The 24,703-nt window shown below is 48.4% G+C and overlaps 1 protein-coding gene across 2 annotated transcripts in view; it reads left to right on the top strand.

The window, feature by feature from the left end:
- BCO1 (beta-carotene oxygenase 1) overlaps window positions 1–23,407 on the top strand; it is an 88,454-nt gene extending 65,047 nt beyond the window's left edge. For both annotated transcript variants that reach the window (XM_082366350.1, XM_082366349.1), the window contains 6 exons: window positions 666–889; window positions 3,459–3,716; window positions 11,539–11,644; window positions 14,709–14,803; window positions 15,933–16,044; window positions 18,008–23,407. In XM_082366350.1, coding sequence (XP_082222476.1) covers window positions 666–889; window positions 3,459–3,716; window positions 11,539–11,644; window positions 14,709–14,803; window positions 15,933–16,044; window positions 18,008–18,237 — 1,025 coding nt within the window. In that variant the 3' untranslated portion in view covers window positions 18,238–23,407. The remainder of the gene's footprint in view (window positions 1–665; window positions 890–3,458; window positions 3,717–11,538; window positions 11,645–14,708; window positions 14,804–15,932; window positions 16,045–18,007) is intronic.
- Window positions 23,408–24,703: the final 1,296 nt, after the last annotated feature.

The raw sequence follows: 24,703 nt of genomic DNA, 5'->3' as shown, positions 1-24,703 counted from the left end.
ATAGAAACCCCGTGAAATACACGTCAAATGATGGTTCTCAGCAACATGTCAAAGCTTAACCTTGGGAAGCTAGCACCCTGCCTGGGAGCTTGACAGAAATGCAGGGCCTCAGGCCCCACCCCACAGGCTGAGTCACACTCCACATTTTGTCATGACCCCCAGATGATCCGCGTGCACGTGAAAGTGAGGAACATTGCTCCAGAGCAGGGGCTGGCAAACGTTTTCCGTAAAGATCCACAAAATAAGTATTTGAGGCTTTGCCGCCTGTATGGTCTCCACTGCGTCTTCTCAATTCTGAACCTCGAAAGCAAAGCAGCCGTGGACCCTGCAGGGGCCATGCTCCAGATAAACCTCTATTTAGAAAGCAGGTGGAGGCTGGGTTAGCCCCGTGTTGGAGTTGCACACGCCTGGCCCAGAGGCCCGGTGGTCCAGAGGCCCAGAGCCTGGGGATGCAGTGGTTGTGGATGCCAAACCAGATCTCACGGGGGAAGGGCCCCGTCCCTGCATCAGCCAGGCCGCAGCGCCTTCACCCGGTTTGTTGTCGGCTCTCATTCGAAGGTTCTTCTCAGCGGCCGGGTGGGTTTGAGAGGCTGCGCTGCGGGAGACGGTGGCCCCGTCGGGGGCCGCCAGGCCCTGCGCCGTCCCTGAGGCTGGCTTCTCTCTAGAGGGCGGGAAGAAGGGGCTGAGCCCCCTGAAACACATGGAGGTGTTCTGCTCCATCGCCTCCCGCGCGCTCCTCTCCCCGAGCTATTACCACAGCTTCGGAGTCACCGAGAGCTACATCGTTTTCCTCGAGCAGCCTTTCAGGATGGATATCCTCAAGATGGCAACCGCCTACATCCGGGGCGTGAGCTGGGCTTCCTGCCTGGCTTTCCACAAGGAGGACAAGGTAAGGCAGGGCCGGCGACCCCACCGCACGAGGACGGCCAGAGCAAGATGGAGGTCAGCAGGCAGGGCGGCTTCGGGAGGGAGGCCGTCAGCTGCCACGCCGTCTCCCCAGAGGCGTGAGCCGACCTTCCAGCGAGTTCTGAAGCTGGGATGGCCCTTCACAGTGGTCCCCAGTTAGGGCAAGCGGCTGGCCCTTTGTGCCCCGACGTCCATAAGTCAGTAGAGCAGACCGTCCCCAGAAGGGCGTGTGACCTTGGGCGAGGCAGCCTCATCAGCCAAGCCAGCCCCTACTCGCCCAGCAGCAAAGGGGCTGCTCCTCAGCCCTGACCCACACCTGGCCCCCTCCAGCCTCCACCATCCGTTGACAAGGCCCTTTCAGCATCCCTGCTGGGGGCGGGGAGGGGATGTCACAGATCATTTAGACATCATGATGATAGAGCGTCCCACCGGATGGTGTAACAGAAACGTCTTCAATTTAGGTACACCTGAGTGGAGTGCTCAGAATATCTGTGTGCCTGGATGTACACGTACCTCCCTGTATATGTGACGTCTGCATGTGTGTATGTGTATATACACGTGGGTATGAATACATTATTCATGTACAGGTGTATGTATGTATTTATGTGCTATTGTTACTTGTGAAAAATAATCAAGTAATTCTCAGTGTCATCTATTCAAATAGCACACAAGTGTAGAAAGCAACAGATCAAGTCCCCTTCCTCCTCCCCATCCCCATTCCTCCCGCCTCCCCGCCCAGCCCCCTCCAGAGGGAACCACCACCATCCATTCGGCACCCTTCTACTCCTCCTTCTGCGCACCTCGTGCATCTTCATGTACCCATACAAATATGTGTCCCGCGTGTGGCTGCCGCCTCTCTAACGCCTGCATTCTCAAGGAGGAGAGTGAGGTCCTCGAGGGAACAAAGGGGTTAGGTGAGATCCCTCCTCTGCTCAGAACCTTGTGGTGATTTCCCGTCTTCCTCAGAATAAGATCCAAAGGCTTCACTCACCAGCCCATAAAGGCCCACATGCCCTCATCCCAACTGCTGGCTCCCTGCTCACGTGGTCGCCTCCTACACCTCAAACCTGCCAAACACGTTCCTGCCTCAGGGCCTTCGATTTTGTGTCCCCTCCACCTGGAATGTTCTTTCCCAGATGGCTTTCTCCCTTGATCAATCCCGGTCTCGCTCTACCCTCCCCCATCCCTGAGGTCCACGTGTCTATCACAGACCCCCACCCCCGAAAGGCTTCTCCACCCCCCACTCCATTTTCTCAGTCGTGCTCATCCATCATCCTTGACATGTTGTATATATTGATCACTGACCCTTGGCCTCACCCCCACTGAAATATACACTCCATGAAAGTGGGCGGGTGGTTTTATTTTATCTCTTCAGTTCCCCAAAAAGTGTCTGATGTGTCTTAAGCCCTCATATGAATGTTTGTGGGCTGAATGAGCTGGGCAAGGGGGCCAGCAGGGAGCCAGAGGAAGTGGGTTTCCTCCGCAGGACCATGAGCGTCCTGCTGGCAGGAGTGTCAGGGCCCTCTAGGCCTCCAGTCTGCAGCCCCTGGGGACCTCTGGCCCTGGAGAGTCCCACAGTGAGAAGACAGAGCCCCCGAGGACGAGGACGGGGCACAGAGCCCTGGGAAGGGCTTTGGAATGCATTTGGAGAACTTTCTGAGAAGTCCCTGTGTCTGACCCTGGGATTGGGTTTATGGGGAAGAAAAGCCTACAATAACCACGCCTGTGTTCACCTCCCCAAACCCACCCTCCCTCCCAATGCCCTCTTCCTCTGTACACTACTCCTCCCCGCTCCCCCACTTAACTTCAAAGCCTGATTCTGGGAAAGGAGAGAAAGAAGCAATGAGCCAGAGGAGGTGGGGAAACGGCAGCCTGGAGCAGCCCCTCCCTCCTTTCAGAAGGAGGATGGTTAGGCCAGAGCTGCCAAACGAAAGAAAACACCCCTTCCCCTTGGATTAGGCAACTGCGGCTGCAGATATGGCTACTTGCCACCCAGAGTGATACTGCCTGTGACACCCAGAGGTGCATGTGGACGCCTAATGAGCCGATACTCGCATGGGCTCCTTGACTAGACCGGTCACTTGGCACCGCAGCCCTCCAGGGAAGCCAGGTTACTGGGAAAACCACACCCGCAGCGGGCAAAGGTCAGGAGAGGGGACCCAGGAGGGGCTTTAGGGGCGCTGGCCAACAATGGGACCTTAGAGGGCTGGACCTGACTGTTTGTCCTCAACCTGGCCTTGCCTGGGAGCTGGTCTGTCGCTGCCCACCTGGATCACAGCCAAGTGAAGGCTGGGGAGACGGTACACTCTCAGATCCTGTATCTCCCCAGATACTGTCCTCCTGGTGAGGAAGGGGCCCTGGCAGCAAAGCTTCCCTCCTCCCTCAGCACTTTTGCGTGTGCCTGGAGGTAGTACAGAGAGGCTCATAAAGGGGAGGGAATGCTTCAGGGTCACGAGCAAGTGGATGGCAGGGCTGGGTCTTGTCCCCTGCCTGATGCCACTGTGTTGGGCCTGCAGAGGAAGAGCTGAGCACTGATGTGCATCTCCTTTCAGACTTACATTCACATCATTGACCAAAGGACGAGGAAGCCCGTGCTGACCAAATTTTACACGGACCCCATGGTGGTGTTTCATCACGTCAACGCCTACGAAGAGGACGGCTGCCTTCTGTTCGACGTCATTGCCTACGAGGACAGCAGCCTTTACCAGCTCTTCTACTTGGCCAACCTGAATAAGGACTTCGAGGAGAACTCCAGGCTCACCTCCGTCCCAGCCCTCAAGAGGTTCGCAGTGCCTCTCCGCGTGGACAAGGTAATGGCTTGAGTCCTGGGAGATGTGAGCCCACTCAGGAAGTGACTTTGGCTCTAATTTCGTTAATATTGAAATTCAAAATGGGCTGTTCTTTTTTTGGGGGGGGGGGCCTATGTTGGGTCTTCGTTGCTGCGCGCGGGCTTCCTCTAGTTGCGGCGAGCGGGGGCTACTCCTCGTTGCGGTGCGCGGGCTTCTCATTGTGGTGGCTTCTCTTGTTGCAGAGCACGGGCTCTGGGCGCGCGGGCTTCCGTAGTTGTGGCATGTGGGCTCAGTAGTTGTGGCTCACGGGCTCAAGACCTCAGGCTCAGTAGTTGTGGCGCACGGGCTTAGTTGCTCCGTAGCATGTGGGATCTTCCCGGACCAGGGCTCGAACCTGTGTCCCCTGCATTGGCAGGCGGATTCTTAACCACTGCGCCACCAGGGAAGTCCCCAAATGAACTGTTCTTAAAGAAGGACAGAAAATGCTTTCATTATTTTTCCAAATATGGTATATATTCATGGTAGAAACTTTCGAAAATATAGATTAAGTTAAAAGGAAAAAAAATTACCATAAACCCATTGTGGATATATTTGTATTGCCTCCCAAGTCTCTCTCTCTCTATAGATAAATAGATAGATAAGCAAGTAGACAGAAAGATATACATACACAATATATATTGATATGTATGTATATAATATATATACATATTGTGTATATATCTCAAAGCTGTTAAAAATTATGTACAGCATGATTTTCTTTTCTAAAATTAATATTTAACACATAAATACATATTTCCTAATTCTGGAGAAGAAAATTATACTGTACACAATTTTTAACAGCTTTAATGAAACATAATTCACATACCATACTATTCACCCATTTTCACTCATTTAAAGTATACAATTTGGGGCTTCCCTGGTGGCACAGTGGTTAAGAATCTGCCTGCCAATGCAGGGGACACGGGTTCGAGCCCTGGTCCCGGAAGATCCTACATGCGGCGGAGCAACTAAGCCCATGAGCCACAACTACTGAACCCACACACCTAGAGCCCGTGCTCCGCAACAAGAGAAGCCACTGCAATGAGAAGCCCGTGCACCGCAACGAAGAGTAGGCCTCACTCGCCGCAACTAGACAAAGCCCACACGCAGCAACGAAGACCCAACGCAGCCAAAAATAAGTAAATAAAATAAATAAATTTAAAAAATGAAGTGTACAATTTGGGACTTCCCTGGCCGTCCAGTGGTAAAGACTTCGCCTTCCAATGCAGGGGGTGAGAGTTCAATCCCTGGTCAGGGAGCTAAGGTCCCACATGCCCTGTGGGCCAAAAAACCAAAACATAAAACAGAAGCAACATTGTAACAAGCTAAATAAAGACTTTAAAAATGGTCAACATTAAAAAAAAAAAATCTTAAAAAAAACCAAAACAAAGTGTTCAATTCAATGGCTTTTAGCATATTCACAGAGTTGAATGTACAACCATCAGCACAATCAATTTTAAAACATTTTCATTTCCCCAAAAGACACCTTGTACCCTTTAACCATCAGCTCCCCACCCCCAACCCCTCCATCCCCCCCAGCCCCAGGTAACCACTAATCTACTTTCTATCTCTGTGTATTTGCCTATTCTAGATATCTCATATAAATGGAATCATACAATATGTAGTCTTTCGTGGCTGGCCTCTTTCACGAAGCATGTTTTCACAGTTCATCAGTGTTGTAGCACGTATCAGGGCCTCGTTTTTTTTCATGGCTGAATATGTACATACTATTTTGTATACTGCTGTACATACTATTTCCATCTACTTGTATATGTAGACATCTCTCCATGACATTAAATAGTCTTCTATGACATCATTTTAAATATTGGCCTGGCAGTCCATGGTGGGGATTCATCACCAGTTGCTTACCCGTCTCCCTGATGTTGAACAGTCCTGTTCTTACGTTAAAAATGACCCCTGGGCCAGACGTTATCCTTAATTAGGCTGATGCTGCCAGGGCTCTGGGTTTGGTTTTAAAGGCTACAGAGGCTTCTGGCTCCAGAACTTCCTGACTTCATGACTTAATTAATTTAAATGAAACCAAATTCAGTTCAATTCAGTTTTGATGGCTCATCCTTACTCAATGCACTCTATGTGCCAGGTACTTTGCTAAGCATTGTATTTTCCTTACCTAACTTAATGATCAAAACAATCTGCGGGAGAGAGCCTCAGGTTAGCCTCATTTTACAGATGAAGAAACTGAGGCTCAGAGAGGTTAAGGAATGTACCCAAGGTCACACAGCCCAGTGGCAGAGCCAAGATTGGCTCTAAACCCTTCCTTGGAGCTGGTAAGGGGTATAACTCTGCTGATCTCCCGAGCAGGCCTAACTCCTGGAAAGAGTCCCAGAGGGTCACCCTGACCTCTCTCAGAGCCCTGCAGGCCTAGGGAACAGAAGACACTCCTACATGGCCAGGGAGGCTTCTCCCACCCTCCAGGCGCCTCTATGCAGGAGTTCAGGCACCTCCCAACCAGTGGGCGGAAGACCCGCATCTGAACCCAGCTTTGTCCAATTCCAGAGCTGGGTCCTTTCTCCAACTCCAGAGCTGGGTCCTTTCTCCTCTCTCCAGCATTTCCCCATCTGCAGTCATTTGTGTATCTCTGTCATGATTTTCACCGTACTTCCTATCACCTCTGTTAACATTTACAAAATCATGTTTTCATTTAAATCAACTCACTCTTCCCTTAACTCACGTGGAAGGAAACCTATCACGACCCAGTGGAAAGCCAACATTGCGTGCTGTGGATGGAAGTGCAGATGCGCGTGAAGGGCTGGTAATAAGCGCAGGTCCTGAGCTCTAGCCTGATGCTGTTGCTCTAGCCAAGACCTGATCTCTTCCTTAAAGAGAACATTGGAAAAGTATTAGGTGTCAAACACATAGTGGCACTTAACTGAGACTCTCGCCTGGACCCAGTCGGAAAGACTGGAAGAGAAAAAGGGATTAACTTTCTCCCCATGTGATTCAGGGCTATTGAATGAACGGCCGTGTCCCACAAAATCATCATCTGAGCCCCTGGCCTCTGTGCCCCTCACTCTGGGAAGTTCCATAGTGCAGCACTTGGGGTGTCTCCTGGCTCCAGGATGCAATGGGGGTGTCACAAAGCACACAGGTGGCAAATCCTGAGGCCTGCCCACCTCCACCCCACCTCCCACCCCACCCCCACCTTGTGGAGGCCTCAGCCTGTGGATGATACACAGAGAGGAAACACTCCCTTCCGCTGCCCACACACTGCAGGATTCTATAACCTTTTATCAAGCTCTAGAAATGATCTGCTTCCTTGGAACCAAGCTAAGAAGTTTAGCACGTGTATTTTAAAACGGCACTGTGTGAGCCGTCTGCAAAGAAGAGTGAGCGCTGGGAAGGGTAGCTCTGGTCACGCTTTTTAATTGCTGTTTATTGTCCCTTAAAAATGTCTCCTTGCTTCACTTTCAAGTCGCCCCACCTGCGTGTTGAAAGGGGAAAGTCGAGCTACAGACATGGCCTATGTGTCCAGATCCGGCGGCTCTGATTCCATCCCGTCCAAAAGCATATTAGGGAAGGGCCTTAGGGGATGCCGCCCTTTCTCAAATGCTCTTCAGTCTGGGGCCTTTGCACGTTGCTGTCCCTCTGCCTGCAACCCTGTCTTCTTCCCGTGAGAGCTCTGCTCCTCTCCCGGCTGCGGGTTGGACTTACCTGGGGACTCTGAGACCAGCCCAGTGAAGGCACAACCTCCAGGGGATTCTAATCCCTGCTCATCCTTCAGGTCTGGCATACTGACTCCCTCAGTGGGTTTGTACATTCTAATGGCACCTGCAGCTCTTTGCTCACATTGATGGCAGGTATAATGAGCTTCCTGTTAAAGCTCCCAGAGGGCTGGGACTCTTGGTCTTGTCAGCAGTTTATCCCCTGAGCCCATCACAGGGTCTGGTACTCAGAGGGTTCTCATTAAGCCCTTAGATATTTTGAATAAATGAATGAACGATGAATGAATGAAAAAGGTGAAGCAAGGTCTCTAAAGGGCACAAGGTCTTCCTTTAGCGCTTGGAACATTTCCCAAGTGGAAAGTGCCTTCCACATAGAATGGGCTATACTGAAGTGTGTTCAAAAGTCTGGGGCCTCCCAGCTGCCCCAGCTTCTCTGGCGTTTGGGCCAGCTGGGGTCAAAGGAAGGAGGGGGCCACTGGCACCCTCTGCCTGTTTGTGTAGGGTGGTGCGGGAGTTGTTTAAGGTGGGGCTGGGCCCCAAGGGGCATGGGCGGTGCAGACAGTCCCTGCCAGCCACCCTGCCCTCGTCCTGCAGGGCTCCAGGAGGGGGCGGGGCTGGCATTTTGGAGCTAGAAGGGGTGGTTCCAACTCCTGGCTCAGTAGATTTGGTTTTTGTCTTGTTTTCAAATGCAAAAATGAAGACCCAATAATAAGAGAAGCCACCATTTCTCGAGAGCTCACTCTGTGCCCGGCCCTGTGTCAGATGCCTTTTCTGCTCTTAGACCCAGGCCAGAGGGGCCCCCTGCTCTGGCCTTTCTCCATCAGTGTCCCTTCTTCACTGGGTGAGGAATTCACAGGGCCACAGGGTGTCCACCCAGAGAGGCACCCTTCCGACCCCAACTGTGACCTGGGATCCCTGAATTCCCTGCACAAATGACCCAAGCCAACCTGCAGCAGCTGCCTCTGTCCTCCTAAGGGCAGGCTGTGCTGCTGGATGCAGCCCTCAGACCCACCAGGGAGGCCAGGGCTGGCTGGGGCTTCCGTGCAGTGGGAAGAAAAGGAGGAGGGAAGCCTGGGCCCAGTGGCCAGCCTTCACTCTGCCAGCTGCTTCTAGCTCACAATGCCAAGGAGTCCTGGAATTCTGAATTCACGTGCATCCTTCCAGACCAGCACTGGGCACTAGAACCTGCTGCAATGAAGGAATATTCTCTGTCCAAGCAGTAGCAGCCAGATACCTAGGCTACTGAAATGTGGCCAGTGCAGCCGAGGAAGGGAATTTTAAATTTCATTTAATTTAAATTTAAATAGCTACGCATGGCTGGTGGTGTTTGCCGTATCAGACAGCACAGTTCCACAACATTATGAAGCTCTGTGCATAAAGGAAGGCGGGAGAGAACGGTATTTTACTTAACAATTTGATATATGTGGACATAGGTTTGGTGGGCCTCTGCTCTCATCCTGGGTCCTGAAAATGTTTGGCCCTGTGAAATGCTCTGCATGCTTCTCACCGAATCTGTATGACAGTCCTTGGGGTTATTTGTCATCCCCACGACTGTAGGTGAGAGAGACAATAACTTGCTTAACATGGCAGAATCATCCAGAGGATTTGAGTTGGGATTTGAATGCATGTCTGTCTGGCTCCAAATTACTGCCTACGATGGTCTGGCCCTGGATCAGGTGTTTTCATAACCATTATTTAATTTAATCCTAGCCACAATCCCCAGACGCAGGTCAAAGGGACCTCCGCTTGTACTCGCCACCCGTCCAAAAGTTACGATTGCCCCCCTTTATACAAACGAGGAAGCAGGCTCAAGTTCACGTAGGCTGTGGGAGGCCTGCTCAAGTTCACGTAGAAAGCTCTACAGTCATACTTCACACCCAAGGCTGCCAAACTCCAAAGCCAGTGTTTTGCGGGATTATTGAGATTACTGCTTCTCATGGGAGTTCCCTCGAGTTGAGGAATTTCAAAGCCAGACTGCAGGATTTCGTTGAATTCTGGCTGGAAAGTGATTTCTTCCCACAGTTGAGCACATTGGGCACAGAAAGCTGCCAAGTCATGTTCATTACTGCTGTGTGTGGAAAAATTCGCAGTTTATGCCTCAACCAGTCTGACCAGTTTCATGCTGCAGCTAGAAAACGTCTCTGCGGACTGACTCCCTGAGAATCAAGCCCGGGACATGCACAAGAGGCCTGTGGTTGCCTCTTGACTAGCAAGGCACAGGGCAGGGCCTCTCACATGTGGGGCTGCACATACAGATGAAGGCAAACAGAGCTTCTGCTTCCAAGTCACCCGATGTGCTAGGCGCTACACGACCTTTTCACGCCCTTCATTTGATTTTTACAAGCACCTGCAAAGCACATGTTCTCCCCTTAAGAGTTGAAGGAAAAGCTCATTGGGTCATGCATTTGCTCATTGCTTCAGCAGTTACTTCCTGGGAGCTGACTATGTGCCATGCACTGAATAAAATCTGATCACTGTCTTCACAGGGAAGACAGCATGAAAGAAGGAAGCAGGTCCATAAAGGAGATAACTACAGCTTGGGACACATGCCTTGGAGACACTGCAGACTAACTTGTCAGGGAAAGGGATGTTTGAGCCGAGAACTATGGGATGGGAACCGGCCAGCCTCAGGGGCTTTGCTTTGCCTGCTGCCTGCAGTGCTTTTGCTTCTGAGCAGAAGAATCTCAGTGCGAAGCTCTGGGCCCAGCCTCTGCTCCCCTCTGTGTGACCCTGGGCAAGCCACTTTCCTTCCCTGGGCCTCCGTTTCCTCTTCTGTTAATTGGGATCACCCTAAACAAATCTCAGAGGGGCCCTACGGTTCAGCTTCTAGGATGCAGTAAATTTCCCACCTTCTCAGCCAAAAGCTGCTATTGTTCAAATAGGTTTGTTTTCATTATAAAAGCTTATTTTGGAAAGTTTGGAAAGTAGAGAAAAGTTTAAATGAGAAGTCAGACATGACCATAATTCTCCTCCTGTAACTCCATGAATGCAGAGATTTGTGGCCTTGTTCCTCCTTCTCCTCCAGTGCCTAACCTGAACTCACCCCCAGGGGTAGTGGCAGTAGTAGTAGTAGTAAAAATAATAATAATAATAATACAATTATGTTATCAATAGCAGTTAACATTTATCTAGCATTTACCGCTAACCAGGCCCTCTTATAAACCAACTGCATGGATTGTTTTATTTAATCTGCATAATAACTCGGAGACGCACATACTATTTATACGATGCTTGTGCTATACCTCATTATACAGATGGGGAAACTGAACTTCAGAGATACCAAGTAAGCTGTTCAAGGTCCCGTAGAGAGTATGTGGGGACACAGGGAGTAGTAGATGCTCAATAGATATTTAATTAATTGTGTTCAGTCTCTCTCCTGGGTTACAACGATGATGGTAAAGTACTGAACAAAGTCTGATTGTCACTTGAGACCAAGAGATGTCCTTGATAGATATTTTTCTCCCAAGTAATTTTTATTGCATGTTTGTTTTCTTTTCAACAGGGGTACATTTTCATAGGAGAAAATACTGAAAATCTAGAAAAGCCTAGAAAAAGAAATGAAAGTCTCCATAATCCCACCGCATGCTATATTGTTACTATTTGGTATTTCTCCCAGGCTCTTTTCAATGTAATTTCTTTTTCTTTTTCTTTGTTTAACATGGTTGAGCTCAGACTGTGTATGCAGTTTACTCTGCTGCTTTTTTCACTCAGTATTCTATCATGAGCATTTCACATGTTATTATGAACTCTTTATAAACACCTATTTAATGACTGATGCAGCCTTTTACAGGTGAATCATCCAGTATTTAAAAAGTGAGAACTTGTAAGTACATTAATTCACCTGTGAGGGATCAGGCAGCCCAGAGTAGAAGAAAAGATCCAGGGTTTTTAGGGCCCCCCTTCTACCACCCACCAGCTTTGCCCTCTTCGGGGAGTCACTTCCAGCCCCCAGTTCTCATTTTTAACTGAAAAGACCAATCATATAATAGCTGCTTCCGGTGGTTAATGTGAGGCCAGAACAAGGTGACAGACACTAAAGCATTTTTTAACATGTGCACAGTAAAACAAATATTTGTTCTGGATACCAAGTTTTTATTTTTCTGGAAAACCGATTCTTTCAGAATGCAGAGGCGGGCTCCAATTTAATCAAACTGTCATCTACAACAGCAAGAGCCCTGAAGGAAAAAGAGGACCAAGTCTACTGCCAGCCGGAGTTGCTTTATGAAGGTAAAATGCATCCTCTCTCCTGTGTTTAGGGAGGGGCTGAATGTCCTCTTTATATGATACCTCTTTCTGATGCAGAGGAGATGTGCGTGGCCGAGGGACTGAGAGGAAGGCTGTTGGGACGCCCAAGGGAAGGCATTTGGGGACACTTCTCTTTCAAGTATCTTCATACCCCTCCCAGGGAGGTACTCGGGTGGTCGTTGGACCCAGGGACTTTCACGGCTAGCCTTTCAAATGCTTCCGTGGTTTTTTTAGGGTTTTTTTGCTTTCTTTTTAAAAGTTTATTTTATTTTTTTGAATTTAAATTTTTTATGCAGTTTTTAAAGGTTACTTTCCATTTACAGTTATTACAAAGTATTGGTTGTATTCCCTGTGTTGTACAATACATCCTTGAGCCTGTCTTACACCCAATAGTTTGTACCCCCCTCTCCCCCACCCCTATATCACCCCCCTCAACTGGTAGCCACTAGTTTGTTCTCTGTATCAAATGCTGCTGTGTATTGAACGCTGACTTCCCGAAAGGCATGGCATGTGCAGATTTCTACCTGTGCACACTCAGAACACCCTGCAGAATCGGTGCTATCAGCCCCGTTTGCCAGAGGAGAAAACTGGGCCTCAGAAAGGCTGAGCTACACCCAGAACATAAACCCCCTCGGAGAGAAGCACCCACCAGAGCAGGGCGTCCCAATGTGGGCCCTGCTGATACGGGGGCCGGGTCATTCTTGCGGTGAGGGCTGCCGTGAGCATCGGAGGATGTTGAGCAGCGTCCCTGGCCTCCAACCTGATTGAGGACCACTGCCCTAGCGCAGAAGCCCGTGGGGTGGGGGCCGTGTTTGTGTGCTCAGTGTTGTCACTGGCACGTGACAGAAGTCTGGCTTAGAGCAGGGTGTGCTCAGTACTTAAGCGTGGAACGAACAGGCCTGCCCAGGACAGGGCTGGGGAGCGGCGGGCGGGGCTCTAGGCTGGGAGCCCAGCTCCCCATATCGCTGCCCCACGCCAGGGCCAGGCGTCTGGAAGGACAGTCCTGGGGACTCTGCTAAGACGACCTCAGATTTGCCCACTAAGAACCACGTCTACACATGGCATCCCACGGATCCCATAATGGGTTCTGTGTGGTGCCCCAGCCTCTCAGAGTCTTTGGAAGTGAATATAGACATGTTCGTCCCCATTCTTAAGGCATCAACTTCCATCTCTGCTCACCTGTCACTCACATGGGCAGATGGAGGAGTAAAACACTACGGTCGTTTTATTTCTGGGAAGGGAATTCTTGTTTATTGTAGCAACCTTGGGCAGCGCTGAAAAGCATGACCGTAGACAAATCCTTCATAATCCCTCCACCTGTGACGCCCGTTTGGAAACATCCATTCAGTCTTTCCATCACGTAGGCATTGCTTGGCGCATGCCAGGCCCTCTTCTAGGGGCTCCCCAACTTCCCGTCCTTTCCTCTCCAGTCTCATCCTGTTCTTATCACGTTAGCTGAGCCCATGCATGTAAGGGGCTTAGCTGAGGGCCTGGCCCACAGTGAGGGTCCAGCTAAAAGCAGCCGTGATTAGAACACCCCTAAGAGGCAGGGCTGCCACGTACTGTTCATGCTTTAGAACCGAGGACAGCAGAGCTGAGAATAATTCGTTAACTTGCCTGAAGTTGGGCAGCAGAGCCAGCATCTGAACCCAGGCTTCACTGACTCGAAAAACCCTTAACCTCTGCATTTACGGTTATACAAAATGCATACCATACCATCTAGAATGTTCTGAAATGGCTTCTTACACTTAATGAACGTAGCCTGGGAATTTTCCCACATCCCAAAGATTCTTCAAGAGCATGGCTTTAATAGCCGGACAATAGAATAGAATAGAATTCACAGGGATGAATCACATTTTACTTAACCATGGGCGTATAGCTGGTCATTTACAGAGTGGAGGAAAGGGGGGTACCAGACCAGGTTCGAGGGACCCAGGAGCATCACAGGGAGTCTCAGACCTACTCTGGGACCAACAGTGGGCATCTTTTTTCTGAGTTGAGTGTGTGGGTGGTCCCTCATCCTCATGTTCATCTTGACCTGTCTCTTGGGAGTTTCGTGATTACTGACCTGTGAGATTGGACATCTTCCCTTCTTAGTTCTCCACCCCACTTCCCTCCCCACTGAGCCCGATAACCATTTATGCCCTGGGTCCTCTTCAGGAGGCTTTTATGTGGCACATGTTTCCATCTCTGCTTCTTCTTTTCTTGGACATTGTATTTTCACCAGCAGTTGGCTCCAACTATCTGCAATATTTCATAAGAGAGACTTTCATTTCAATATTCAGACTTAGAAATTTAATTTGACACAACAGGCATATATAAATGTATATGCATGGACATGGACACATTTTCAAGGCTTTTTGGATTACAGAAATAATAGGTATAATGAAAATTTCACACAATGAGAAACTTAGAATGGACAGTACAAACTATAAACCACCATGAGGAAGTTATCACCCCAGCAATGCTTCCAAACTTTTTCTCTTCATTTATAACACAGTGGAGATAATTCCATGAGCAGCCTTTTACATTTAATCTTATGATGTAGACATTTCCCCATGTTATTAAAATTCTTTGTAAATGTTACTTTTGTATAATGTTATTATATGATTTCACCAGATTTATTTAAATATTCCCCACTGATGCTCCTTCCACGGCTTCAGAAGGTTCTATTCACACCCACACATGTGCATGCACACACTTTTTTTTAAAGGAGCTTTAAAAAATTGCAGTAGCCTCTGATTTTAATCATGCAATTTTCTTTGATTTCTATCTTGGATAATTAAAGATGTTTATACACTTAAAAACCCAGGTCTATCTTACCTTGCTCTTAATGGAGCTTCTAATGGAGCTGGGGTAGTTATCAGAAGTTCCCTCCTCCTGCCCAATGATCACCCTTGATCCAATCCAGGGCCTGAATCAAGTTCAGGGATCCTGGCTTGGGAACCATTTTTGTGAAAAGGATGCCTGGCCTGGATGCCACAAAAGACAGGTGGTCCCAGCTCTCGGTGAAGGGGGCTTTGTCAGCTGTGTCATTTCTCTCTAGGCTTAGAGCTGCCTCGGATCAATTACGCTCACAACGGGAAGCGATACCGCTATGTCTTTGCTGCTGAAGTCCAGTGGAGCCCCATCCCAACCAAGGTACTAGTCCTTGGGAGATGGCAGCCTATAACCATCGTGTCTGTCTGCAAAGCTGAGTTCCCAGGTTCTCAGGGAGGTCAGAACCGAGGTTCCCTTGGGGTGGGAGTAAGTCAGAAAGTGACATCAGCTTGGGACAAAATACACTGGAAGCAACGATGGACCATCCAGGAGAGGGAATTGCACCCAATGGGCTGTTGCTCAGGAAAGATGTGGTGGCTGGAGTTTATCCGTTGATTTCTTTTTTGGATGCATGTTTATTGAGCGCCAGCTATGTGCTACAATGTGGTAGGCACCGAGGAAAAGGAAGTGAACAGGGAGATCCCAGTTCCTGCCCTCAAGGAACTCACTGTCTCAAGCAGAGAGGATAGAGCTGAAACTAGGAGGATTTACTTTCTTTTTTTTTATTAACTTATTTTTAAATTGAAGTATAGATGACTTACAATATTGTGTTAGTTTCAGGTGTACAGCATAGCGATTCATATTTTGGTTTTTAAACTGCTATTTGTTTGAACACTTGCTGTTTCCCAGGGACCATGCTGAGTGCTGTACGGACATCAGTTTTCCTTAGTAGCTTCATTTTTTAGTAATAAAATGGAAAATCTTTTTTTTTTTAAATGCAAGCTGTGCAGAAATGTACAAAGCAAAAAATTAAGGTTCCCACACACACATACGCACACCCCGAGTCACTCCCCACTCATCCCACACCCTCGGGGGAAAGAGACCTATTAGAGATTGAGAGAAAGCCAGGGACTCACACTTTTAAAACAACAAAGGAATCATATTATACTTTAAAGGTTTGCATTGAATACTTTAGTTTATCTAATGTGTATAAAAATTGCAATATAGTGCCAAGTACCAGATAAATCCAGGGGTTTTATTTCTGAAAGAATTCAGTGTGTACTGTCAGCTCTGCAGTGGCGGGAGGACCTTTGCTTAAAGTCGGAGGAGGAAGCGAGCTGCTTTCGTTTCTGTTGTTATACTGACCAGAGGCAGATGCCACTTGGGGTCTACGTTCGCCAGTGTCAGAGTGCACTCCCCTCTCTCTGGGGCCTTGATGCCTTCCTATTTGCAGGGAATAAGCATGCTCTCCAACCGCTCATTCCCATGTTTCTCCCCTTCGGACACGCAGATAATAAAATACGACATTCTCACGAAGTCGTCCTTGAAGTGGGGAGAGGCGCACTGCTGGCCGGCGGAGCCGGTGTTCGTGCCCACACCGGGTGCTGAGGACGAGGATCACGGTAAGTCCCTGGGAAGGGCAGCCCGCTTGCTGCACTGTGCGTGTGATCACCCCTCAAACAGAGACGTCGTTCGGGGGCAGTGAGCGCCCCCCATCACACAGCTGGGGGAGTCATGCTTTGCAGCCCAGGTGTGTCTGAGTCCAAAGCTGTGGGATGAGGGAGTCCCCCAGCCCACCCCCACTTCTGACACCAGCTGCAAGTTCGGGGGTTCCCAAGACCACCCTCAGTTTCAAGAGGAGAACTCACAGAACACACCGAAAGCTGTTGTACTCATGGTTACGGTTTATCCCGGCGAAAGGGTGCAGATTGAAAGAGAAAAGGCGAGTGGGGCAGGATCCAGGAGAGTCCTGTGCATGGGGTTTCCGCTGGCCCTCTCCTGCGGGGGGTAGGACCACGCCAACTTCCCCAGCGACGACCACGGAGTGTGGCCAACCAGGGAAGCTCTCCAAGCCCTGTGTCGGAGCCCGTGTGGGGCGTGGTCATGCAGACATGGTGACCTCCAGTCTTCGGCCCCTCTGGAGGTTGAGCTGACACCTGTGGCCCAGGCCTCCCCTTAAATCACTTTGCTAGGATGGGTTATATGCAGTGGCCCCAGGTAAACAAAGGCACTCTCGTCAGACCATCAGTCCAAGGGCTTAGAGGTCATCTCCCAGGAGCAGAAGGTCAGACCTCCCTTCCGGGGTGATTAAATTGTTGCGACACAAAAGCCCACTTCCTTTCCACGGAGCAGCACTACCCTTGCCCAGAGTATAGAATCTTGGTTTTAAAATCCATTGCAATGGCTGCGTCTGAATTTGTAACTCCTCTAGGCATGTAAGTTTTCCGTGGAGCACCTAGAAATGCTTGTGGCCCTCCTCTCCTGTCCAGGTTCCCACCTGACCAAATGGTCCTTTCCCTCTTTGATTCTGCCTTTGCCCCAGAAGTGCCCTGCCCACCCGGTAGGGATGCTAAGGAGGGTACTAGAAGCCTGGGTGGGGCTGCCCACACCTCTGGGCAAGGGCAGGCTGCCCCGCTAAGCCTGCCAGCTGCTTCCCTCAGGTGAGAAGGGAGTGGTTTTCTACCTGGGTGCTGTCTTCCTCGCGACCTGCACTGCACGGCACGTCAGGTAAGGGACCCGTGTCACTGTCACCTCCAAGGTGGGGGATGGTCGGTGCCACCTCCTGCTGAGGCTGGCCTCCCCCTGGGCTGGGCAAGTGCGTCCTGCACAATCTCTCGTGGGCAGGGAGCAACCTGGTCTTCATTCCACCAAAGGAGAGGCTCAGAGAGTGAGGTACCTTACCCACGGTCGGTCACACGCCCAGTGCATACAGAGGAGGGTTGAATTCAAGCCGATCTGACCTCAGCTGCCCTCAGCCACTCTGGAACCCGGGAGGCCTTGGGAAGAATCACACATATTTGCTGGAAGTTTACATGCACTATTTCATTTAGCCCTCTGTCCCTTGAGAGTGGGTATTTAGAATATTCCCATTTTACAGAGGGGAAAGCTGCACATGCATGAGATGAGTTGGACTCATTCAAATGCCATTTGAGTGCAACTGGTCCGGGTTTAGCCGAGTGACAGATATTAGCCTAAGTGCAGCGTCAAAGCTGATTCTCTATAACTGGAGTTTCTAAATAGTAGGAAAATAGCCATTCTTCAGTGCATGTAATGATGTACAAAGTGCTTTCATAACTGACCGTGCAAGATCCTCTCAGCAGCCCTCTGAGGGTGGGGAGGATTATCCCCACTCTATAGATGAAGAGACTGAGGCTCAGAAAGGTGAGGGGACTGGTTCAGCCAAGCCTTCCGATTGCCCTGGCCTTTCCCTTCTGCTCCCACAGAATATCAAATTCGCTTCCCTTCTGTTTTGATTAGATACTTACATTCAAAGGACAGGGAGATAGAGCTGAGAAACTTATCCCCCCAGCTGGACCAGGTTCAAGGCTGCACTTTTACAAAGTGTCTCTTTTTGTTTCCCCAAAGGGATTATCTTATCAGCCATTGTCTCTACCGATCCCCAGAAGCTGCCTTTTCTGCTGGTTCTGGATGCCAAAACTTTTACAGAATTGGCTCGTGCCTCCGTTGATGTAGAGATGCACCTGGATCTCCACGGGCTGTTCATCCCGGGTGCCGACTGGGGTGCAGGGAGGCAGGCCCCTTCCCGGGAGGAGCGGGACGGGGCTGCTGAGCGCCGTGTGGCCCCGAGGACCTGACTGGGTGGGGGCCTGGGCCCTGGAGAACGGCTCTACCAGACTCAAGGGCGGTCCCTCCCTGGGTGGGGGGCAGGGGGGCCCTTCATTTTATTTTGCACTTATTCTTTCCATGGTTGCTTTGAGACAAAGTTACAGAAATAGAGCTTTTATCAGTTTCTTTTCTTTCATTTTATTTTGGCCGTAAGAACCTTGTTTGAAAGTTGATCAAGTATTTATTGATTAGCTCTAGCACTTCTAAAAGCCCCTTTCCTTTAGTATAAAGACCGTGACCATGAATCAGCAATTGTATTAAGGCACATAATCATTGCTCCTGGAATGGGCAGCCACTGACCCATTGGAGAAGAGACACAGAAATATTTATCGTTGCTCCTCCCTCCCCACCTTTCTTTCCCTTCCCTCCCTCCCTTCTTTCCCGTGGACTAGATCGTGAGTTCTAGCTTTCTCAACCCTGCGCTGTTAGTAGACTACGTGACCCAGAAGGCGTGTACTTTGTGGTCATTCCATGCAAGGCGTGGCATAATACAAAATAATAAAACTTTAAAGGCTTTTCAGACCTTATTTTAATTTTACATGGCTTCTTTCCTCTGAAGATCTTCTAAGGCAGTAAAACAGAGGGGCAGAGCTAGATGGTTCATAGTCCGCCAGGTGCCTCATTGTACACCCAGTGGGACAGCAGACTGGTGTGGGCGTCCCCCACTGCAGAAGGGTATGGAGGGGCTGGAATCCAGGTTTGAGTCCTGTCTTGCCTGATGCTGAGAACCAGGGTGGCAAGGCGTGCCAGAGCCATACAGGAAAGGGGGTCCCGTCAGCAGAATTCCTTGGAGATTCATCCAAGTTGTTGTTGTTGTTTTGCTTTCTTTTTATTTATTTATTTGGCTGCATCGGGTCTTAGTTGCGGCTCCTGGGCTTCTCTCTAATTGTGGCGCATAGGCTCCAGAGCACGTGATCTTAGTTGCCCCGCGGCATGTGGGGTCTTAGTTCCCCGACCAGGGATCGAACCCCCATCCTCTGCATTGGAAGGCGGATTCGTAACCACTGGACCACCAGGGAAGTGCCATCCAAGTTGTTGTTTGTTTTCATCCAAGTTGTTCTGTGTTGGGTAAGTTTTATTCACTACTCTATCCTCTAGAACACTGCCTGGTAGATGCAGGCTCTACCAACAAATTAACTATTTGTTGAACAAATGAATTCCGCCAACAAAGAAATCCAACTCCATAATGTACCAAAAAGGGACGGATATTTTAAAAAAGAAAAAAAAAAAAGGATATTTTACTGAAGATCTCCTGGGAAGACAAGGAAGACAGTTCACATGGAACACCAACCCCAAATTCCCCACAAGGGTTCCTCTCCCAGCTGTCCCTGATCTCTCCTCTCTTTCTTCCTCTGTTGGTTCCTCAAAAACTCCTCTACCATCCCAGCATTTCCATTTCACACTCAGCTCATAGATCCCATTAAACAAAAACCCAAACTCCGTGGATGGCAGAATGAAGACCATCTACTCTTCTCCTCTGGAGACCTCAGTGCTTCCAGCCTTGATAAGATGGATTGGGAGGAAGTGTCAACCATGGTGGCCTAAGAAACATGTGATGGAGGCCTGCATTTGGGTGGCAGGAACGGAAAAGAGTTGACAAGTGGAACAGTCACTCACCTATTCGTTATTCTACTTTAAACGTTTGAGAAGAGGGTGGTATTTAAAAAATGCTTCCCCACCGCTATTCTACTGAATTCCCATTGCCAAACAGTACCCAGACCTAGTCATGAAAAAGGACGCAGTTCTGCGGGGAAGAAAAGTATGTCCGTGGTTTGTTTTCCTTGTTTAGGAAGACAGGTAAAATACCAGACCAATGAGGAAGCCTGGCACACCACATCTTTTCCTCTTGGTTTCAGACACACCAAAGGTCAATGCCGGGACGTCCAATTTACCTTGATCCTGAATTCCGTCATATTTCAGACACAGGCCAGTGTAATTAGCTCAAAAGGCCACAGGAGCCAAGACGCATGCGCCTTTCTTGAAGCCGAGACCATCCGTCTTATCCTCAGAGCCTTCCTTGTTATGCTTCATGTGGGTGTAGTGCGTGACCAGGAAGTTCGGCAGGAAAAATCACCCTGGATTTGTTTATTCCTTTGATAAAGTCACAGCTTTTCACAAGCGCTCTAAGATGTGTCAGGTATGTGTTAAGCCCTCAGATGTTTGACCCACTAATTTTTCCTTCTAGGGTTTCTCTAATTTGATTCCATCTCAGGAATAAGCTGGATGTATACGTGGACAAATCAACTCACAAAAAATCTAAGTGCATTCGAGCTCCATCCACGTTACTGGTTTGTACTCGTTTCCTCCCAGAGCTACCGAGCACTGGGCTGACTCTATCGAGAAGGTTGCTGGTCCAGGTTAAGTGAAAACACCTTTGATCACTTCTTCAGCTGTTTAAAGCAGTTTGGGTGGTTTTTAAATGGCCGGGAGAAGTCGTTCCCATGGTAAATCAGGACATGCAGACAGAAAAGTCATCACCGCCTTCCTCATCATCCAACGACAGTGAGACCAATGGCCTCTGCTCTTCAGCTTCCTTCCAGGAGTCTGGACTCAGCGACCAGGTGCAGACGCAGGGCCACTGCCCTGGCTGCCAGGCTGCAGCAGGAAGCGGTCTCTCGAGGTCAGGCACCAGCAGAGAGGCTGGCGTTTTCTTGGACAAGGTGAGCAGGGAGAGATGTGGGAGCCCTGTGTTGGGACAGATGGGGATGAGCCAGCCTTCCTTCCTCCTGGCGACCAGGAAAGGCCTCCTGGAGGGGCGCGCCTTCAGGAGCTGCCTGAGTGGCCGGAGGGAGCACCTGCCAAGATTCTGAGGGTGCAGCTCGGGATGAGGATCTGAAGGCGGATGTGGGTTGACTGAACAAAGCAGGTGTTGAGTGAATTTCCCATGAAAGGGTAGTGGAAAGAGTGAGACAATTAGGGGGGCTTGTTTTCTCTGATTATAAAAGTCATATATGTTCATTGTAGAACACCTTGTTATGTTAAAAAAAAGAAACGAGAAAGGCACCCAGAGTCCCACTACCAAAAGAAAACCCCTGAAATCATTCTGGTGTGGTTTTTCCCGAATTTAAAAAATTTTTCTATGCAGATTTTCCCAGATCATGAAATTCTTCTAATGGGTGCATATTATTCCATCTTTGGGACATGGCATGATGTACACCAGCCTGCTGGTGGACATTTAGGTTTTTGACTATTATAAACAATGCCAGATTGTATTATATACAATGTGCGTCTAGTTTTAGGGTCCACGCCGCATCCCTCTCTGTATTCAGGTGCTTGTTATTGTCATTTTCTTTAGCTAGATTCCCAACTTTGGATTTCTGAGCCAAAGAGTGGAAAAGCAAGGTTCGGGTGTTCTTTGAAAGGCCAAAGGTTTTGGTTTGATTCATAGGAAACTGAGAAGCCATTCTAGAATCTGAGAGGCTCAAATGGTCAATGTGGCTATAGGGCTGAGAAATCCACATTTCTCAGGTAATAGGGAAAAAAAGTAGGTACATGGGAATATAACTTTAATCCAAATTCTCCCTTCTTCCTTTCCTCTATTCTTTCTTATCCTCTGTATCTTTCCACTCCATTCAGATACTTGTTCTTTTCAAGCATATATTCACTCACTCACTCATTCATTCATTCATTCAGTGATGACCAAGATTATGCTGGCATATAAGGGTCAGCAGAACGAGTACCTCCACTGTCCTCAGGGAGCGTATAGCATAGTGAAGGACACAGCGCCAAGGAACAAACCAACACAATTCAATGGAATGGCAGTAAAAAGGGAACCCCCGGGGACCCCCCATATTGTCTCAGGAGCTAGGGATGGCTGATATATGAAGGATGGTAGCAGGTAACCAGGTGAAATGGGCAATGCAGATAAAGAAAGGGGCATGGAATCAGGAGAGAGCTTGGTAAACTAAAGATAGAAGTTTACCAAGAACTTCTGTGGGTGTAGAATTGTGGCGTAGAAGATGGCAGAAAAGACAAGTTTCAGCCAGAACCCCAGCTTATCTGTACTCAGGTAAGAAGTGGAATTGGCATTAACTAAAGAGAAGTCTCCAATAGTTTCTTCAAGGACAATTAAGGACCGATAGTAATTTTCTTTTTTTTGGCCACGTCGCGTGGCTTGTGGGATCTTAGTTCCCCAACCAGGGATCGAACCCAGGCCCTCAGCAATGAGAGCATGGAGTCCTAACTACTGGGCCACCAGGGAATTCCCAGTAATTTTTTTTAATCATAGCTTTTTTGAGATCTAATTCATATACCGTAAAATTCACTCTTTTAGAGTATTCAATTCGGTGGTTTTTAGTATATTCACTATTGTGTAACTATCATCACTGTCTATTTTTAGAACATTTTCATCATCCCAAAAAGAAACCCTGTACCCATGAGCAGTCCCCCCTCATTCTGCATCCCCTCCCCCCAGTTCTAGGCAAACATAAATCTACTTTCTATCTGTATGAATTTGCCTAGTCTGGACATTTCATATAAATTGAATCATGCAATATGTGGGTTTTTTTGTGATTGGGTTCTTTCACTTAGCATAATATTTTCAAGGTTCATCTATGTTGTTGTATGAATCAGTACTTCATTCCTTTTGTGGCTAAATAATATTCCATTGTATGAACATACCACATTTTGTTTATCCACTCATCAGTTGAGAGACATCTGGGTTGTTTCCTCTTTTGAGCTGTCATGAGTAACACGCATGTTCAAGTCTTTAATGTGGACGTATGTCTTCATTTCTCTTGAATATATTCCCAGGAGTGAAATTGCTGGGTCATGGTATAAATAGGTTTAACATTTTGAGGAGCTGCCAAACTGTTTTTCAAAGTGGCTGCACCATTTTACAGCTTCACCAGCAGCGTTTAAGAGTTTCAGTATATCCACATCCTCCCTAATTTTTTATTGTCTGCTGTTTTTATTTCAGTCATCCTAGATAAAATGAAGTGGTGTCTCATTGTAGTTTTCATTGGCATTTTCCTAACAACTAATGATGCTGAACATCTTCCCATGTGTTTATTGGCCATTTGTATATCTTCTTTGGGGAAGTATCTACTCATATATGCTTTGCAGTATTTTCTCCCATTCTGTGGGTAGTCTTTTCACTTTATTGATGGTGCTTTTGAAATATAAAAGTTTAAAAATTTTGATGAAGTCCAATTTAATCTAATTTTTTTTTATCTCTTCTGCTTTTGGTGTCATATCTAAGAAACCATAACTTAACCTATGGTCCCAAAGATGTACTCCTATGAATGTTATAGTTCTAGCTCTTACATTTAGGTCCATGATCCATTTTGAGTTAATTTTTGTGTACAGTGTGAGGTAGGGGTCCTACTTCATTTTTTTGCATATGGATATCCAGTTGTCCCAACATGAAAGTCACCATTTAGGGTTGATAAATCTTCCTTCCACACAGGAAAAAAAATGTATCTCCTTTTCCTCCACCATTCCTTAGAAGATGGTTCCTTCAACCAGTGAAAAGAAACTGTAGGGCAGCTCTCTGCTGGTTCCAACAAGGCCTTGGTTCAGAGACAAGGAAACCAAGATGGAGCCTCAGTCAGTGGAGATTTAGTACCTTCCTCCATCTTCATCACTGGGTCCTGGCGAAGTTCCAGGTAAGTCCAGTGTATTCATGTTCAATTCAGAGTCACATCCCCTGGTAGGATTTTCCAGTTTTTTCTTTCCTTAAGTACATCTACAGTGTTCCAGGAGGGCCAAGGGTGACTGGTGTTCCTAGAAATGCTAATCCATTCCAGGAGGTTGGGACCAGTGAAAGGCATGGGTTCCCTGATTTTGTCTTCAGTCTGCCCTTTGGGTTGGGCAGGCAAGAGGTCTTAGCCTAGTTCAGGTTTCCTTAAATTATCATCAGAATCAATGTGGAAGGAACAGTGATGTCTATATTGTTTGTGCATCTTCTGTGGTTAAGGGCAGGAACGGAGCTTATTATAATAGTAACAGCAGTATAACATCAGCTGATGTGTGTTGACACCTCACTGTAAGTGCTGGTTCTCACGTAATCCTCGCAACAGCCCTGAGGTCGGGCCTGGTACCATTCTCATATTATGGATGAGAAAACTGAGTCTCAGAACAGTTAAGTAACTTTCCCGAGATCACACAGGTGGTTCCTGAGACCCCAAGTCTAACTTCTAAACTTTGGGTTTATTTATTTATTTATTTTTGGCTGTGTTGGGTCTTCGTTTCTGTGTGAGGGCTTTCTCCAGTTGCGGCAAGCGGGGGCCACTCCTCATCGCGGTGCGCGGGCCTCTCACTATCGCGGCCTCTCTTGCTGCGGAGCACAGGCTCCAGACACGCAGGCTCCGTAATCATGGCTCACGGGCCTAGTTGCTCCGTGGCATGTGGGACCCTCCCAGACCAGGGCTCGAACCCGTGTCCCCTGCATTAGCAGGCAGATTCCCAACGACTGCGCCACCAGGGAAGCCCCCC

Source organism: Balaenoptera borealis (assembly GCF_965194805.1).
Source record: "Balaenoptera borealis genome assembly, chromosome: 19".
In the NCBI taxonomy this organism is placed as follows: domain Eukaryota; kingdom Metazoa; phylum Chordata; class Mammalia; order Artiodactyla; family Balaenopteridae; genus Balaenoptera; species Balaenoptera borealis.
Note: the sequence above shows the minus strand (reverse complement) of the source record. Positions and strands in the feature narration are given on the sequence as shown.